This window comes from Spodoptera frugiperda, chromosome 6 (genome assembly GCF_023101765.2).
Source record: "Spodoptera frugiperda isolate SF20-4 chromosome 6, AGI-APGP_CSIRO_Sfru_2.0, whole genome shotgun sequence".
Classification (NCBI taxonomy): Eukaryota; Metazoa; Arthropoda; class Insecta; order Lepidoptera; family Noctuidae; genus Spodoptera; species Spodoptera frugiperda.
The window spans coordinates 5,692,456-5,712,425 of record NC_064217.1 but is presented as its reverse complement, the minus strand read 5'-3'; the positions used below and the strand labels follow the sequence as shown (position 1 = coordinate 5,712,425).

The window sequence follows — 19,970 nt, the reverse complement described above, 5'->3', positions numbered from 1 at the left end:
AAAACTTTTCTCCCAAATGTTTAATCTAGTATGTAGATAAAAACAATTTTATTCAAGTGAAACTTATCTAGTCTACTTTATTAAATTTACTTTGGTATTTAATTTTGATGGTATATTGGATATTTATTCAACTAATTCAAAGTAATGTGAATATACAATATGAACATTTTAATTAAAATTATTGCGTATATTTTGAACATTGACGCCTGAAATCGGTGTTAAAACTCGTTACGTTTAAATTGCGATAATATAGTTTACAGAATTTAGTATTGCTGTACATATTTTAGCTAAAAATATATGGGAATCGTGCGCAATACTGCATAATCTATGCACGAATGAAACCAAATTCTACCGCAGCGCGTTTACATAAAACTACGGAGCAAATTTTACATGTACAGCCATCCATTTGCCTTTTTCCCATAGGAATAAATATAAACTAGAGGGTACTCCTTTAGCTTGGAATAGAGTTTCAAAAATATGTGTTTGTTGCTTGCTATTGGCTACCAATCTTTCTAAGATTTTGTATATTATCATTATGTCACATTATTTATGCAAATCATGTGTATTATAGTCACAAAAATGCAATTAAACGATTCTGAATAATGTTTACTAAAACGATTTTCAAAAGAATGTTTTAATTTATTTTAATAGTCGAAAAATGACATCATCATTAACTTTACCCCTTCTAACAATTTCTTCTCTTGTACCACGAGAGTAAAAATTTTATCTCGAGATCCTTAACTCAGCTATATTTTTGTCAGCTTTGTAACACAACCAATCTTTTATTCCAACAGAGAGCATCTACAAAGTACCTGGAGACGACAGTCGGTTCTATGGCGTCTTCACGACTGCTTCCACCGGTCTCATGGGATCAGCCATCTGCACCTTCACAATCGGAGATATTCAAAAAGCTTTTGAGGGAAAATTCAAAGAACAAGCATCTTCTAGCTCTGCGTGGCTCCCAGTCATCAGCAGTAAGGTTCCTGAACCAAGGCCTGGAACATGTGTTAATGATACTGCTTCTTTACCTGACACCGTGCTCAATTTTATAAGGTCAGTTGGTTGTATCTATTGAATAAACTATTAACTATTTGTTACTAACTATAGGTACGAATGTATTCATTTGCAAATTGGAAAACAAAGTAAACTCCACTTCTCACACTCTCACAGATTATCGGAATTTACGACGCATTGTTCAATTTATTCATTAAAAAAAGTCCCGAACGAAGCAGAGAATTAATTTATTTTTAAAACGGCCGAGCAGCCGGATACGTAAAAAGAACAAAAGGCGAGACTGTCGTTATTGTAACAAGCGCGCCGGACGTAAACAAAGTAGAAAATCGTCACTTAAAAACGCGAAACACGATCCTGTCGCCGACGAGGTCTCTAGCGATTCCAGAATTCCACGCTCATTGAAATCCACAGGCACTTTTATCTGGCGACACGTCCTGTTAATTATCCGACGCTCTCACCCCGAGAGCGTTCAATTATTTTTTTTTCCCGCTTTTCCATGATCCTCATGTGGAAACGTTGAGATTTTAACACTTCACCTGAACCAGTCTGCTGAAAATAGTATAACATTTTTTATTCATAACGAGTGGAGGTTTTAATTAAATGAATGGTATTTTGTTGTTGGCGTCGAAGCAGCCTGCATTGTGCGACATTCGTGCTGGCGACATTATCGTCGCGCGCGATTGTCGCCAGCGTCGCAACCTTATTGTTATCAACATGCTTGTAATGTTTCCGCCGTTACGCTCCAATGACTTTTCCTTTATTAGACACCTTTACACGTTGCATTGTTTGCGAATAAATAATATTCAAATGTATTTAGTATAGTCGTGGACGATGACACTTCATTGTCGTTAGTAAACATTGTCTTCAAATATGACTTTGAAAGTCATTCATAAGGTTTAAAACTAGTTGCTTCATACAAATGTCCAAGTAATTCAATCGGTGAATTTAATATAGACAAAGTTATCATGTAACTTGGCACCATTGGACAATCAGTAACAAAAGAAACAATGATTCATATTAAAGTTATTCTATTTCAGTTATGAATTAGAATTTCGGACTTGCTCTAAACTAATCTAATTCAACAGACTGGGCGTTTTAGTGTTCAACTAATTATGAATTAATTTCTTCACAATTCCATTAGACACGTCTAAAAAGTTTTTATATTTGAATTAATATTAATTTGACAAATCTTATATCTTACCCTCTTATATCTTTCACTTATAAAATGTTAAAACACGGGCTTATTTTATTCTTCTCTTTAGTTTTTAATTACTACTGACAATATCTTTATCAACCCAGTTATCACGTAATTTTACAAATGAACTATATACATATTATATTACTTAAATCCTAAAAATAAACTGAAATCCTTTCCCATACAGATCGCACCCACTAATGGACAGCGCTGTCTCCCACGAGAATGAAAAGCCGATATACTACAAGCGAGATCTGTTCTTCACGAGACTAGTGGTCGATAAAGTTAAAGTTGACATGATGGGACATCCACTGGAGTACACCGTCTACTATGCTGGCACAAGTAAGTAAACCTTGTTATTGGAAATTGCACGCAATATTTAAGAACATGACGCTTAAAATTGCTTGAAATTACTCAGTTTGTTACTTCATACTGACTGTTCTTAATTATAATTTTTCTTCTTTAGTTGTTTGTTCTTATTCAAATATAATTGACAAAATAGACCACGAATTTAGAATATTAATGGTGTTTAAAAATTTATCTGGATATATTTTCATTAGTGGGGTACCGATTTTGCAAGAAGATTTTGCAAAAATGATTGTTTCAAAATTAGTTAAAAAGAAGTTGATTGTTACAAAAAAATTATGAACCTATGTTATTTATATTAAATAAATTAAATATTATATAAAAAGAAAGTTACTCTAACACATGCATACATAAGGAACACATTGCCCAAGATACATACCTATTAATGTAAAAGTATTTCACTCGAAGTTACATTCATCTCACCTTTGAACATAGTTCGGACTAGATAGACTCGGCTTTACCAAACATTATAATCCTTTATTCACTATTCTTCGCGTGAAAAGATTAGGGAACCAATTCATATACCCAAGGGCCACATGCCACGTAAAATCTTCACGTGAACCCATAAAACATCCATAATATGCAAATTTTACTCATCCTAATGGAAAAACCTGATAGCTAAAAATACATGGGTGCTTATATCGCAGCATATTCCATTCCTTTGTTAACAAAGAGTAATGGCATTTTTATGGATCTAAAAAATAAAACATTAGACACACAGACGACCAATGCTTGAAACAATTAGCGAATTCCGAAGCGCAAAGCAACGCTCGGAACAATCAGTGCACGGATACGCCAGGACATAAAATTTCATAAAAGCTCACGAATTAAAAATGCCTTCCACTGGGAAATTAAAAAGTGGTAGCGAGTGAAAGTGGCACAAAGGCCATAATTCGTCGCATCCATGACGGCTGGACGGACGTCTGGATGCCATCGCCGTGCACCCTTCATACCATGAAACAGGGGATTTAGTTCAAAACATGAAAAACCGATTATACGTTCATTGTTTGTAGCAAAATGGCGTATGAAGCTTTGTAGTTTAAGCGCTTTTGGTACTTCAATTTTATTGACTCCTAAAAAGCTCGCGCTAAAGCTTGTAAATCCCTGAGCTACAATCAAAATATCTATAGCACAGGTGAACAGTTGGTCGGTTTGTTCAAAAACAAACAATGAGACCCTAAAGTTAATGCCATCACCAGCAGCCTAACTCGTTTTGGAAGCTGTTCAAACTCTTATCACTTCGTTTTTACCAACAACAGGCAACAATTAAGATTGTAATAGGCATTACGCACTCACGAAAATGTATCTCGACGTTTATTCCGTCCGCATTTTCGTAGCAAGTGCTACGTCGTAGCCGACGCGACGGTATGTGTGCGCGGTTCGGCGTAGACCACAGAGAGTCAACGTCACATTTCCATTGCCACATAAATTCGGCCCGCCACCGCCGTTCTCTAAACAACGCCTCCAAGTGGTAATTTTCGCCCATGTTGTTGCAATTTTCACCAATTTTCTCGAAAATCGTTCTCAACTGAATCACCCTGCCGAGTGGATTAAGCTCACGTAGATATCTAACGAAGGGGGGTTCGTTTACGGAACAACTTTTGCGAAAAGAGAAGCTTCGTTTGAGTTGGCGTTTGAAATGCTTGTGTGTAGAATATTAAAATTGTTTAAATGTTACCTTTGACGCACCCACCCTGCCTTACTATAACCACGTACTGTAATAATTACTCTAACTTAATCTACACAATATAACTTTGTGCCAGTACTCAGGACTAACTAAGACCGTTTCCCCGAACACTATTAGTAATGCTAACATTTTGGAAAACAAAGAGACTACGACGCATTAGTTTTATGCAGTGGCGGGTTGCACAGTTGCACAATATACATGGCTGTATATTCAAAACCACAGAGGAAAGGGTAGCGTCCGAAAATCCGAAGCGCTCTTAGTTCACTATTATTTACACTCGAGCGCAAAATAAGTTGCTCGAAATTCCGTCACAAAGAGCCCGAGGCGTCCCGTGAAAAAGGACAGTTTACTCTTTCAATAAAGAGCGCGGTCGTGCGCTCGCGTCTACCGCGCGATATTGCCTCAGCGCTTACTCCATTTTGAGTACTTACCGCGTTATAATATGCATTAAACTGCACTGGCAGAAAGTTGTAGCGGCGCTCGAGGTGCTAGCAGACAATGAGAAATGAGCGTATGATGCTCCCGCAATGCGGGCCCCACGTCTCGCCTCATTCCATTTGTTTTATCACGCCTAAATCACTGTTGCCAGACAACTTTTGAACGCCCCGCCGAGGTTGATAAAAGTTTGACAGCGACTGTCGTGTACAGGCCCTGGGATCGTGTTTGTCAATGAAAGGGAACGGAGGTATCAAAGACGTTAAGAGTATTTAGAAGTTAACGAAGTTAATTAAATTCACCGAGTTAGACGTCGACGCCACCACTCTTTAGTATCAAGGGCGCCTTTGTAAACAAACAAACATATTAATGTTAACGTATCGCATGAATACAGACTCTGTTAACAACCAACTCGAAACGTAATTACGGCGCGTTTGTTGTAAAAACAAAATAATGTTTCTTGCCTATTTTTAGGCTATCATAGAAAATATGTGGCAATGAAAAACTGTGCCTCTATATAGGAAATCGAATTGTAAAGGGTCAGCTTTGAGTGCGCGTGCTGTGTTCGGGACTGCTACTAAAAACGATTTAAAATTCACAGAAGGCTTAACTGCCGAACCACCGCTGGAAACGTCACAGCAATTTGATGACGTAATTATGTAAGCTCAGAATCATAAAACGGTAAACCCTTTGATATTTTGGGAACTATGTGTGGGTATGTAGTTTTCCATGCAGAGCGACTACATTTTAGGTTTGAACCACTTTCTATTTGAAAAACTGAAATAGACATGACCATTTTCTGGGCTATCTACAACAATACTTATTTTTTATCATGAAGAAGATATAAGATATTTCTACGTATTTAAAAACCTACATTTGACTATCATGGATTTTCAAACATTAATAAATCCTTAATATTTATTACATTAACGAAGTGATTCTGAACAAGGTAATAAATATTTTCTAAACGGCTTTATTTACCCTTTTAGTGTGTAATAATTCTAAAATAAGTTACCTTGCATAAAATGTAGCGATACGGGGCGTATATCGCTCTTATAAGTATCGGAAACCCATTTGCCTAAGTGCATGAAGTCCAAGTTTTGCCATAAACATGAAATGCGGTCCATGCAAAATGATATGTTAAGGTGTAGGTGAGGTATGGCAGACTAGCCGGGCGAGGTTTATGTAGAGCAAGTTGCCGGAATGGCGGCAATCGTGAGGAGTTAGTGTACCAGCGTGGACGGAGCGGGGTATCCCCAATGTGGCATAGCTCCGTGCTTCATCGACGTGCATTGCCCACAGGACGAAAATGAACAATATTTATTGCCGAGTTGCGGTACGATATGCCGGAACGGAATTTCCGAAGTAATTTATAGTTCGCAACACCTTGCCTTCGTAGCTCGGTTCCGAACTCATGCTGTAGGTAGTTCAATTTTGATTTCACGTCGGCAATAGAGGGAAATTCTTTAAATTGTTCTAAATTGCTTATATATTGGAAATATATAACATTTTTTATTAATCTTTGCCTCGTGTCGTTTACGTAAACGAAGGTCCAACGTGAAGAATCGAATTGAAAAAACATTAATTATTCCATTACGAAAACATTCCGGACAAGGGAAAAATTCAATCTGGATTCGTCGCACCGCATTTGAGAACCATTTATAAAACGATCGCGCCTTCACACAAACACAAAGCAATTAGTTATACCTATAATTAGCATTCGAATCGCGTTCGACGGGAATAAACATTGATTTTTTATTCCCCCAAAACTGGAGGAGGCCGCGGTTCCGGACGAGATTGGGAATACTAATGTGTTCACTTTTGAACGGTTATTCGCGCCCCGCTAACGCCCAACGTTTTTTGCATAAAACATCTCATCAAAGGATTGCTTAGGACCCGCAGTATATTGAATATCAAAAGGTGCACGAACGAGAAAGTTTCGGGAGGTGGAGCGGTCGCGGCATCCCTAATATCGGCCACTGTGAAAGCCTTCTTTAAAAATACACCTTTTGGAACGTGTTTGGAATAATCGCCTGCACAACCTGAGAATGTTTGTCTAGTAGGGAAATCAAAAATGTGTTTGAAGAGTTTGAAACTTTTTGATTTGGTTTGCAACCAGTTTGCATTTATAAAAAATGATGTAAAGAATAATATAGGATGATTAAAATAAATAAAGGTTAATAAAATGTTCTGTATTGACAATACAGTACAGTATATCGATCGAGTTCGTCCTTGTACAGGTTTTCAAACTATAAATGGGGGAGCAACTTTAGAACGAGTGTTATTAAAAGTTTGACGCCCTAGTTATGAATAGTTGAAGACAAAATTACCCATGCATATCGATTGAAAAAATAAATCGGGTTAGAAGATTCATGATCATAAAATTTTCTGGGGACGAATCTCGTAAAAGTCAGCAGAGCGCTCGTAGGCAAACGTTAAAAACCCACGTTCGTCGATTTACGGCGCCTATAAAATACATATTGCGATTCGTGATAAAAGTCCTTGCCGAATTCGTCCATACCGCCAATCGCTGAATTTATCTGGCCTGTCTATGAAATACATTTCAGTGGTCTCCATCGCTACCAATAGCCGCAGAGCTGAATACTGCTCATATCAATATTTCAGCGCTTCGAAATGTTCTTGAAATATTTATTACCTAGTCGTTCCAACATTTAAAGCAAATAGTAACAGGAAAAATGTAACGAGTACTAACTAAACCTATAGGAAGTAAAACAGGAAAAAATACATAATAATAACAAAACTCTTAGCGACACACCCCTCGGAATTTACAATACACTGCCACCCTGAAATATTATGCAGTAAATTTAGTTGCAGGTGCTGTAATGTATAAAAATACAAAAGGTAAAAGACGTCACGGTGTAAACGTCGAGATGAGGGGAACCCGACCGATCTCTAACTGGCAAATCTATACGTTAAACGCGGACTTTTTTATGAAAAGCAATAAAGATGTTAGAGCTACTTTGTGTTTGGGAATTTATACCACTTGGAGGAATAAAACTTATATTGTTCGGGGATCGCAAAAAAGTTTTCACTTAGGCCTGTCGAAGCGAAATCTTTATTGGATTGCGGGATTATTTCTTTTGAGGCGGCTGTCGGGAGACGCCGTGATCACTGGCAAGGAAAATAATATGAAAGATAATTAAAGAGTTGTCTTACCTACCTTGAATATCTTTGGATTTGTTTAAATTGATTTCTAAATACAATTACCTCATGTCTGTTTGTCTCTAGAGAGTTTATCAAACACAAAGTTTTTAGGATCTTGAATTGTATTTGCTACTGGAAGGTTAAGCAGAATACCGAACAACTTACATCACCCAATCCGAACACAATAACATTTCTAAGTAAATTGATTACGTCAATAACAATGACAAGCCTAAAATACGTTAAGTAAGTGGGTAATTCGTGTACGTATACAGTAGCATATGCCGCGAGCGCGTATGTGACCGCATTTGGTTTGTTTTCTTTGACAATTCAAACAAGATTTCCTTGTTTGGCATTTCCAGTGGACGTTTCCTTATGAAATTCGTTATTGTTTAGACGAGGGCGATCTTCGGGGAGCAGACCCGTCCGTTCACGTCCAATGTGGGATTGTTTAATTATTTTGCTCGGCCCGACCGTGATCGGAATTAATCACTAGAAGTAAATTTATTTATAGACCACCAGCGGATTGGAGATCGTATATACGTGGACTTTATATTATGTATGCGCTTCAATTAAGTTCATTAACTTGAATACGATGGGGGAATAGATAAATCTATCTAATTACAAAGTTTTTACGTTATGTTTTTGTTTGTACCAGGGTAGGGGAATAAAATATTGGTATTAACTTTTTTATTTGTGATTTCATATGAAGATAGAATAATTTTAAAAATTACCTTCTATACTAGTTTTCTTGCATTATTTATGTTAATGAATATTAAAGGAGCAATTAGCATACATACGCTCTCTTCCTTCGTTAAGTAACGCCTAACCAAACATCAAAATTAGAAACTCAATTGAAGAACGAAACTTTTATTTGAACAGACTAACTTCAAAGTAAATCAGGCCGGAACTTTGTTAATGATTTAAAGAGGACAAACAATAATCAATACTTAATCTACCCAGTTCAAACATCAACCGACGCTTCCTAATTACAGTTAATCCGTAAACTGAAAGCAGAATGTCTTAACCCACTTTCGGGTATAATATCCCCTTCATTGCTGTTTCACACGAGATAGTGTGATGTGTTAAGCTTAAAACATGTAACAGTGTTTCTCGTAAACAGATTTGAGTTCGGTACCTTGTACTGCCTCCCCACATTTGCTTGCAGACAAGTTTGTTGAATGCTTTCTCGTGTTCCAGCTATTATCGCATCAAGATACTTGTGCGTCAAAACGTGGAGACACTCTTGTTCTACGTTGTTATTGTACGGTTTTATTTCTGTTGGTAAAGGTGAATTTCGTGGTGTATTTTCGGTGCAAAGAAATGTTTCACCAGAACAAAGAAAATGGGACGCAGCTTTATCTTTTAGTGTAGCATTAACATACATTTTGCTCTTAGCTTTAACATTCGCACATTTACTTACTTTTTTACCAATGTTTAATCTATTTCTTCTTGATCATTAATATTAAACAACAGTTACAAGAGACTTAACACTCAAATCCCGCGTAACAATCCGTCACTCCTCTTGAATAAATCGCTGAGAACATACTAAACCAATTCGATCGCTCAGAAATCACGCGCTGCCACGAATTTCACAGACAACATGCTCCAATTACCGAGTTCCTTATACGATATTCAGGAAACATAATTACGCTGGGTTGGTTCCGTCACTCAGAGGAATGCGCACACGACGCGCGACGTTAATGGGCCCGATGTCAGCCTGATGTCTCACCTTGTTACTTATTGCTCTAATCTCATTAATTCCATGCGAATATGTATGTCATATAACTAATACAAGTGCTTAGAGTATTAGCAAGTTTTAAGGCAGTTTAGGTTGTGTTATTAGTGATTGGCACCTGAATTATATCGTGTTGTCAATTTACTTGTTGTAAAGGTACGTTAGATGTTTATTTAATATGTAGTGTATATGGCTTTAGTTTGAGAGTAAAACTAAATTTGAACAAAACTTTAAAATATAATTGACATTTTAACAAAAAAAATGAGAAAAAAAAATAGTTTATATTAAGAAAAGAACAATGAAAGAACGGCCAAAATAGAACTTAGCCAATGAATAAAAAAGTAACACAAACAAAGAAATTCTCTTATCTGATTTGGCATTCAAACTCATTGTGATTTATATCACTATCAGAAACCTGCCCTTAGAGTTTACCATCACCATTAATATAAAACTAATGCGTATGCTACACACTACCCGAGTTTATTATCCTTTCTTTAGCGAAATAGGGTGGCGGGAAGTAAATTGTTAGTTCTTCTATGCCCATTGGGAATGCGAAATCCGCATTGCAAAAAAATAGGGGTCGTTGTCGATTTAGCAGTTTTAAAAGCTGAGTGGTGTTTTTGGGCCCTTTATTCGACTATTTCAGAAGGGTTATTTTTAAGATTTCGGTTTAGTTTAACATAAATTTAATTTTGTGTTGTTATTATGATGGGGGTTGGTTTTGATGACCTCCAAATTCGAAATGGAAAGCGATCCCCAGGTGGGGGAAAATTGTTATTTATTTTTGACTTTTCTGTTTTAAATTTACCAATACCTCACTCTAAAATCCTTTTAAAAATTCACGTCTTTTTAACACTATAAAATGACAATAATCTTAAAATAGAACACAAAAATCGAAAAGATATTCCCAAAATATTCTTCAAAGACAAAGTATTCCCAGAAATAGGTTCACAGCAGTAGATATTTTATCATTCAGATAAAATATGAGCTTTGAATAGAATGAAAATGAGGATGAAGTGTGATGTAAAGAGCGATTGTTTGCCGTGTCAAACCACTTGTAAGAGTCGACTCGGGTAGGTTATTATAATGTCGTTTGTGTCGCCTGCAGTCTGTCTGCTTGTAGCTATACTTTATTATGAAAGTTTATCGTGTGTCTTTCAATAACTATAGTATTTTTTTGTTAAAGATATGATTCTTTAAAAGAGCTGAAATATAAAAACATACAAGTAGATTGTTGCGTGACGTTGCTGTTACAAGTAAGATTTTGAAGTACATGAGACATATTATATACTTTGCTATCTTTTTTCGAAGTTTTATTAGTCCTGAAGAAGGCACATATACCGAAAAGATTAATAATTTAAATCTATAAGCATTATGCATTATGCTTATACTTATAAAATGTCATTATGCTTCTCGTGAAAATCCGAGCTTAAACTAAAGAGCAATAATATTTCGATTTACTCATCAAAAGTTACCACATGAAAATTCAATCAGTGTTCTCTTACTGAGATGAATAAAATTTTAATATACAAACTACAATCATTTCATTTTTTCATACAATTTCTCATCAAAAGCAAGTGCAGTATTTCAAATGACGAGTAAAACACATCTAAGGGTGATCCTGCAACTCCATAAATATTCGGACATAAATGAGCTTACCTACGGATTTTAAGAGTTTATACTTGCTGATGAGACCATTTCAAATTCAGGTGGCGAGGGTTCTGACCAACGTGGTGGACATAGAATTTTAAACGTAAATGATGCCCCCATACATTAAGGGGAAAACATTTTGCATTTTGTAGACATCGAGTAGACAGACCTGTACATTGTACATACTAGTATAAAGTATCTGTATCCATTTTCTTCAAAATACAATATCCGATGAAATGATTCTCGATGTAATTTCTAGTCACAATACACTCCTTATATTCAGACACTGTTAACCTGCAGTTTTGGAGAAAATCGTAAGAAAACCTGAACCTTCTAAATAAAACTATAAGTAAGTCTTAAACCCCATCCAACCTTGAGCAAGCGTTATTTTCAATACTTATTTCCTAGCCAGTGGGTCACTTTCATGTTGATGTTATGATTATTGTTATAACAGTACGAGAAAATTTCCACAAATTATTAGCTACTATTTTTGCGCTAATCAACTACATAAAATATGGCGCACTAAACATCAGCTTGGAACACAACACGCGAGCAATTCACACAATCAATGTGGCACATTCATTAACGACAAGGACCCCAATATAATTACTGATTTATAGCCCAACAGCTATAACTTAACGAACACAATAATACCGGGCCCAAACCATTCCGTCTTACGCGACACACTGAGACACGTAGCCTTAGTATTGTACGTAACACGGTTAGGTAATTTCGCTATATGCCTCTAATCCAATTAGCTATTAAGATTCGTGGCCCGAATATTAATTCGCTCCTGATTCGGCCGCTTTGTAAGGAAGCTGGGACTGTGACCTTATGTACAATGGAGGCTTTCATAGGCCGTGGTCACGTGCTGATTGCTATTGTGCCTATCGATTGTGTTTACAGAGATTGTTCTGTATTCTCTGACCGGAAAATACGCCTGGATTTTTTGCCGAATGTAGAGATTGCATGTATGATGTGTGATCCATTTTCTAACTTTATTTGACGACCAATATCGTTTATGCGAAGAAAGGTCAGATAGGTCGGTCGATAAGGGCAGAGTTTGGGTTAACTTGAAGTGAAATATACATTAGATATTCAGGATTGAGTTAAGAATTTAGTAGAAAACCTTAATCATTCCGAACAATAGAATATTAAAGCTACATTCAAACAAAAGACAAAGTAGTGCTCAAGTTAGTTTTACGTTTTAGAATAGCTGAAATCTAGATAAACAAACAATAGGTTGGACGTTTCGTGACTATTGTAGGGAGGGGAATTAATTGGGGCCATCACTTTGAGTTGTCCCCACCATTTATCAGACAGTTTGAACAAGCTGTTTGGAGCGTTCAGTTCGTTCTTGACGTTTGTGTTCACACGTTTGCAGACGATCACGAAACCGTTGAAATTCCACCTTGAATTTGTACCTAGTGATTGTTTATTGAGTATCGCAATACAAACTATGAGGTACAGGAGTAATATTGTAGTTTAAGGAGTTAATCTTGATATTATTGGCCCAGTTGAAATATTGTTCAACAACTTTATATTAATTCCGAGAAACGACTGCGAGTTAATCGCTCTGTTATTTTCCTATCGATAAGTATAGGCTGCTGGTATTAATGTCAGACGATGATTATAACGAACATGTACTCGTCATTGTCAAGAGAATACAAGTAGGAAAGTATAATTTTCTAATGAGTAGATAATAATACTTATCAAAAGGGATTGCAAGTTTTTTAAATGGAATAAAACATCACGAATGTATTAACCAGAATAAATATAAATAAAAGATAAGTAAATATTATAAGATAAGGAGATATTGAGAGGGAGCGCAGGGCATTGTCTGTGAGAAGCAATATGCTCGTCCGTAGGTTCGCTCGTTGTACTAATACCGTCAAAGTAACCCTTTTCAAGTCGTTCTGTCAATCGTTCTACACGAGCGGCCTGTGGGTGTCATACACGCGACGAGCCTACAGTGCCCTGCGTGTCCAATTCAATAATGCCTTCAGGATGCTGTTGGGACTGCCATGGCGTTGTAGTGCGTCGGGAATGTTTGCGGAGGCTCGCACAGATGATTTCCACGCCATCATGCGTAAGAAAGCGGCCTCCTTACTGCGGCACTTGCATGGTAGTGACAACAGCATTTTGAAGATGATTGCTGCCAGACCGGACTGTCCCTTGCAGAGACACTGGGTGGCCACAGTCGTTAATAAAATTTAAATAAATAAATCGTCAAAACTAACAATACTAACCTAGCATTAAGCACTCTTGTTACTAACACACTATTACTAATAAATCTATGGACATGTAAAGTCTGAAATAAAATTTATTTATTTATTATTATCAGCTAAAACTGTTTTTGATGAAGAGTCCCTCTGGGACTCGAAACTAGTTGAGCTTTTCTCTATTAATTTATGAGAGTAAGCCGTGATTAGTTAATTTATTATATCTCACGATAGTTATTATAAAAACTTGATAAGAAGTACATGTTTCTGATCATGTCTACTACCGAAAATGACTATACCAACATGGATATCATGCCTAGATACACGTACTCAAGGATTTGTTTCTTACTACAAACACCACAATAGAAACTACCATCAAAATCAAGTTCATTATACCAATAAATAAAGCGTACCCATACATTATCGGATAATTAGCACTTAATTATAATATTAACAGTGATTAATGCAAACATCGGCTGCTAAGATGTTGGTAATAGATCGCGGAACACGGCACTGCCGGAATTCCTGATACGTGTCACTTATGTGCGCGATACTACTAATTAACTAAATACCTATCTACATATTCTATGTATGTATATGTGTTTCCTAAATGACATTTAGGTAATTGAGCGTTTTCGACAAGCGAGCTCTGTTGCGAGACTGATAATAGATGGATGGTGTGTTATAGGCACTGATTGAGTTGCCTTAGATTTGGTTCGAGTGTCTTGTATGACAATGGTTGGTTATTATAGACGTGTTGTTTAATCTACGTCTGATATGTGTATGTGTACTACGTAATGAACTAATATGTACCTATCTTCGGCATAGTCGATCAAATGATTATTTTACAATGAGATTTTACATCAGAAAATTAGACAAAATGTTACCAAAATCAGCAAAAATTCTAAACTAAGTAAATCATTTATCAGAAAAAAAATACACATTTAATATATGCTAGTATCACTATGAACAATAAACAAGATAAAATAAGACAATTGGTAAATTTCAAATGCATTATAATCAAGTATTTATCTTTCTGTGTTGCAGATGAAGGGAAAATTCACAAAATCGTGCAATGGAACCGTAACGGCGACAGCCAATCAGCGTTGCTTGATATCTTTGACGTCACTCCAGGAGAACCGATTCAGGTATAATTGCTTTTCATTGGCTAAAAATCTTTTCAACTGTGTCCATTCATTTGTTTCACATTTCTATTCATGCATACAAACGTATTTTGTTTTTTCAATATTTGACACCCATTTCTTTGTTACCTTCAATTGGACACGACAGGATTACATACACGAGTATTTATAAGGCTTCGCTACTTAACACCGACCGAGGAAAACATTGTGTAACTGTGTGTTAAAATATCTGTTGACCGAAAAAGTCTTAAAAGACTAGTCACTATTAAAAAGAAGCGTATTTTTGTCAAAACATCTATAAGGTTTTTATATAACAAGCTACGTATTAACCCATAAAATCTAGTGTTTTCTTCTTTTTAACTCGGTTAGTAAAAAGGGTCATCTAAATAAATTAATACATTATTCTGTATTCCCTATAGGCAATGGCAATATCCCGCATGCACGGGTCCCTCTATGCGGCATCCGATAGGCGAGTGCTACAGCTAAGGTTGGCATTATGCGCGCGACGCTACGACGCATGCGTCAGATGCGCACGCGACCCATACTGTGGTTGGGACCGCGATGCCGGTGTCTGCAGGGAGTATATGCCTGGGTAAGTTCAAATTATATATTTAGATTAATGATGATAATCAAACATTATATGTCCGTTAAAAGACAATAAAGTAAAACAAAATAAACTAATCCAGTATTCTATCACTATACAATTTTGTAAGATTTAACGCACACATTACGAATCTGATGCATTATTTTACTGATATTGTATCGAGTAGGCTGTAACTATAGATGCCTAAATCGACTACGCCGTAGCTACACAACGTAGCATCTCATCGGTGCCTACGTCGTAGCTGGCTACGAAGCATTCGTAAACTTCTTAAGATATTATTCTTATTCTTATTTTTCTAATTATTGTTTTTTTCTTAAAATAGCCTCATTCAAGATGTAGCCAACGAGACTGCAGATATCTGCGACTCTTCTATTGCTCGTAAGAGCGTGTCAGCGACTTGGGGCCAGAGCCTTCACCTCGGCAGCTTCGTCAAAATGCCAGAGGTATTGCAGCCACGAGCTGTCACGTGGTACCACTACTCTAGGGAAAAGGGAAGACATCCAATCACATTCAAGTAAGTACATTAGATATTGAGCATATTTCTCTATGTTATTTTAGTTTCAACAACAAGAATAAAATAAATGAGAGTAATAGTGGTTAAAATAACTTACTAGTAGCTACTTCTAAATGGCTTAAATTAAATTCGTAGTAGAAATTGTGTTGAATCATTAACTACGTAACTACTTCAACACAATTAGTATCACTAGTTCAAACACCTAAATAAATTAACAATAATACAATACGGGAGAGCGTTAAATTTTCCACGAGAACTAAAGTCACTAAAAAGTTTAGTTACCCAAAACTTTCCTAACACAAACTTTGCTTGAAATTCACGAGCTCTCTTCAATTAACGCGTAAACCGTGAACCGAAACTCCGACTGAATCTAATATATTTGCCTGATAAACCGACATTTCTTGTTTAATGCATCCCCTGAGCCCAAAAACTTTAAACGTTCCACTTAAAGCCCCACAACTTAATTGCCTACACCTGCAAAGTAATTTTCACTGGTACAGTCCCGAAGATAAATACAATTTGAATAGCTTTTAAAGTTATACAGAAAATACTGTAAGTGAACACGCATGCAACAACATTAATTAAAGGGCTCCCAAATCTTCGGTTATCGCACTTCCGCCGCTACAATTAAAATGCAAGGGGAAACTTGGGTATTAGCGTTTTATTTACCATGTTTTATTCACCCACGGACTTGTTAAGCCACCCGATGGTATAGGCAAATAAAAACCGAGACTTTTCTGCGTAATAGCGTATTGAGAAAATATATATTCGGAGAAACATTTCGCTTTGGCAGTTTGCGTGTTATTTTTATCTTAAAATTCCCAATCTAAATTCTGTCTTTACTTTTGTTAGCGGAATTCTTAACTCTTTATTTACATAAACAAAACCCTTGAAGAGTTTTTACAACTGTTTTTACGCGCAGACATTAATTTGTTCGCAGACAGCCTCCCCTCGATTTAGAATCGTCGAACTCATAATGAACAGATACATTTCAGATATAGATTAATCACAAAGTGAGTCTATCCTTCATAAATATTGAAAGCATTCCCCAACGCTGGACGTCTCATTAAAATTTTAAACAAAAACATCAAATCCACAAACCGCAGAATTTAATACTTTATAGTAGGAAGGAGTAATCTTCATACTTTATAAAAATGTTTATATTTTCTTTTGTTTGTTTGCAGTAAACCAGAAAAGTATATTGAGACGTCGGAGCACGGTTTGCTGATTATTTCGGTGAACGAAGCTGATGCAGGAAGATACGATTGTTGGTTAGGAGGATCTCTCCTATGCTCCTACAATATCACTGTAGATACTCACAGGTACATAGTGCAACACTACTTAACAAATTATTACTCAGTTCTATTACGTAGAATCTCTTCTCATTATAATATATTTTCTTTCCAGGTGCTCTCCCCCAGAAAAGAGCAATGAGTACCAGAAAATTTATTCGAATTGGTGTCATGAATTCGAAAAATATAAAACTGCAATGAAAACTTGGGAACGAAAACAAGAGGTAACTATTTTATTCAGACAAGTAATTATTTTAATTTTATCATATTATGGTCGTGGAATTATGTAGTACTAACGAATTTATTTTCTTTTTCAGCAATGCTCAAGACAAAATGACTCGAATCAGAACACACATCCAAACGAAATCGTGTGATAGCTTCTGAACATCGCCTATCTCATGTTTCAGTCTGTTAATTATTATGCAGGAGCTATACCGATACCTTACGTCTCGGCTGGCCTGAAGTACTTCAATATATTCTCGTGAGGAAATCCGTCAATATCATCCGCTCCATTACGATCTCATAGTGTCTCCATAGTTGTGTACGTCGAGCTCAAGACTTAGTGCATTCGACCGTATGTGACTCCCTATAGCTTTTGTAAAGACGTATCGAAAGTGTAGTGAAACTGACTAAATTATCTCAATAGTGCATCGTTCCAAACACTCGGCGGGAACATGAATAGGTGATTATTGGACACTCGAAATTTTTACGAACATTTTTATTAATGAAAATTTAAAGGAACGAATATAAAGAGCGTTGTGCGTTGCATTGTTGGTAAATGGAATGTAAAATATTTAGTAATCGAAATAATAAGTACGCTTTGTTCGTTGGCTAAGTGATAGAACAATTGTTAGAATTATGGGATGGTATTACTTTGAATGTTTGTAGAAGATTTTATTTAAATTCTGTTTAGATTTTTAACTTTGTATTAATTAATTGTATTTTGAATCCTGTCTGTTTAGTTAAATGTAAAGCGAACGAATAATCCTTCTTGATGTTAGAACTTTTGTAAATTGATCAAGAATTATTATTTGTTGTAAGCTAACGACTCGAATACAAAGATATGTATTGCCGTGTGTTGGTACACCGCGGTCGTAATTTGAAATCTCCGAGGGTTGTGGGAGGGTTCGCCTCATTATTTTTCCCCTATTTGTGTAAATAGTTACCTAATTTTGTTTGACTGTATCTATTATAAGTGTACGTATAGTATGCACGTCCCTAATGGTAATGAGTATAATTTAAGCCTGTGATATATAAGAAACTCGTTTAGGAAAAATATTTTTAAGTATTGATCGTGGACTTACTAAGACTAAAATTATCACTGATTAATATAGCTGCAACATTTGTTTTTTGTAAAAACACGAATAGATGTATAGTATGTGTTTACTAAACATATTTTCATTAGCCGTGTCTATCTACAAAGTTGTGAAACAATATACTCTGATACTTGTATATCTGCACAAGCTAATATTTCATTTATGATCACAGCAATATTAGATAGTAATACATCGACTACTAAAGCTCTCATAAAACTGACTGAAGATACTTTTAAAACTAAATAGAATAAACATTTATTTTTATAAATTAAATATCAACGATACATTTACTTCTTAATACATAAATCCATTTCAAAATTTAAACCCAATCTGTGTACAGAAATAATTGGAATTCTAAAATCAAAACAGTTTTATGAGAGTTTAAAAAACGTAATTTTAACCTTATAAGTAAATATATAGAACACAAAGTAGAACATTTAAGACATTTTAGAAAAGTATCTCTGAGTATTTTTGTACAAAACTCCTGTATTACCCATTTTAGCTCACTTTTCAAGTATCAACTAGTACCTATTCAATTTATTCGATTCCATATCATACAATTGTACCTAAGAGCTTGTACATATATTCATTATCGCACCAAAATATTTACATTCGCAGCGGTCAAATATAAAAAGTATCAAAATTATATGAGTACTCTATATATTTTTTCTAAACATTTTTTCGAGTAACGCCATTTAATATCCGCTGCCAGAATTTTGTAAAATAATAAGTTTAATTTATTATAGTACTTATGCATCTGAATTTAGAGTACTATTTATTTCTTCAATAGAACATTTAAATAGTGTATTGACTAGAATTACTTTTTAAAACAATTTTACCAGCAATACTGTAGCATATTTCATTAATTCAAATTATGTGTTTGTCATCTCTTTACATAAATTGTACTTAAGGGTATTAATTTATTCTATTGCTCAGTATGGTACCTATCTAGATATTAAAATAAATTTCATTTTGTTGTATGTATTGTAGAAAACGTGATAAAATTATTGTGACCGTTATTACAATGAGCCCTTCGCTATAACTGCTAAAGTAGTAATAACGTATAGCCTAATAGGTGCTTATAAGCTTTCGTTTTGCAAATATTATATAAAAGTATTTTTCAGACTTCTCTCATATCATAATGTACATACATAAATCGAAATAGATTATAAATTCGTAAGAAATATCTGAGCTTCGTCGTTTATTGTATTAGTTAAGACTCAGTACTTAAGTATTCTAGTGAATAAACTAAGGATTTCCCTCCTCTTGGGAATATCTTGCGCAATAATTATAACTAATTACTATTATCTATACTTATGTAATAGCTCTGTAAATTTCACATGTTACTAAACTAAGTTAAAAAATTCAAAATGTAGCGTTAAGATTTTATATAATAAATCTATGAAATGTATCTTTCAGTTTGTTGGTGTTTCATTTGGTACAACCCTATTTGTGTTATCGTTTGTTGTTATAGAGCTATCATAGAAACACTGAGGAGAAAATGCTTAAAATAGTGTCGATTCATCAAGTCGCATACCGGGTTGACATTTTCGTCATAACAGACCGGTCCGGGGGCCGGCACCCTCGAGCAACGACCGAGGGACTATAAAAAGTGAGGGCGCGTAATTATATA

At 35.5% G+C, this 19,970-nt stretch overlaps 1 protein-coding gene across 5 annotated transcripts in view; it reads left to right on the top strand.

The window, feature by feature from the left end:
• The window catches only part of LOC118267494 (semaphorin-2A), a 317,052-nt gene extending 297,297 nt beyond the window's left edge, over positions 1-19,755 (top strand). For 2 of the 5 annotated variants that reach the window (XM_035581522.2, XM_050694399.1), the window contains 8 exons: positions 795-1,053; positions 2,397-2,551; positions 14,517-14,617; positions 15,031-15,203; positions 15,538-15,729; positions 16,914-17,051; positions 17,137-17,245; positions 17,339-19,755. In XM_035581522.2, coding sequence (XP_035437415.1) covers positions 795-1,053; positions 2,397-2,551; positions 14,517-14,617; positions 15,031-15,203; positions 15,538-15,729; positions 16,914-17,051; positions 17,137-17,245; positions 17,339-17,395 — 1,184 coding nt within the window. In that variant the 3' untranslated portion in view covers positions 17,396-19,755. The remainder of the gene's footprint in view (positions 1-794; positions 1,054-2,396; positions 2,552-14,516; positions 14,618-15,030; positions 15,204-15,537; positions 15,730-16,913; positions 17,052-17,136; positions 17,246-17,338) is intronic. The other 3 variants (XM_050694401.1, XM_050694400.1, XM_035581521.2) reach the window with 2 other exon arrangements.
• The last annotated feature ends 215 nt before the right edge of the window (positions 19,756-19,970 follow it).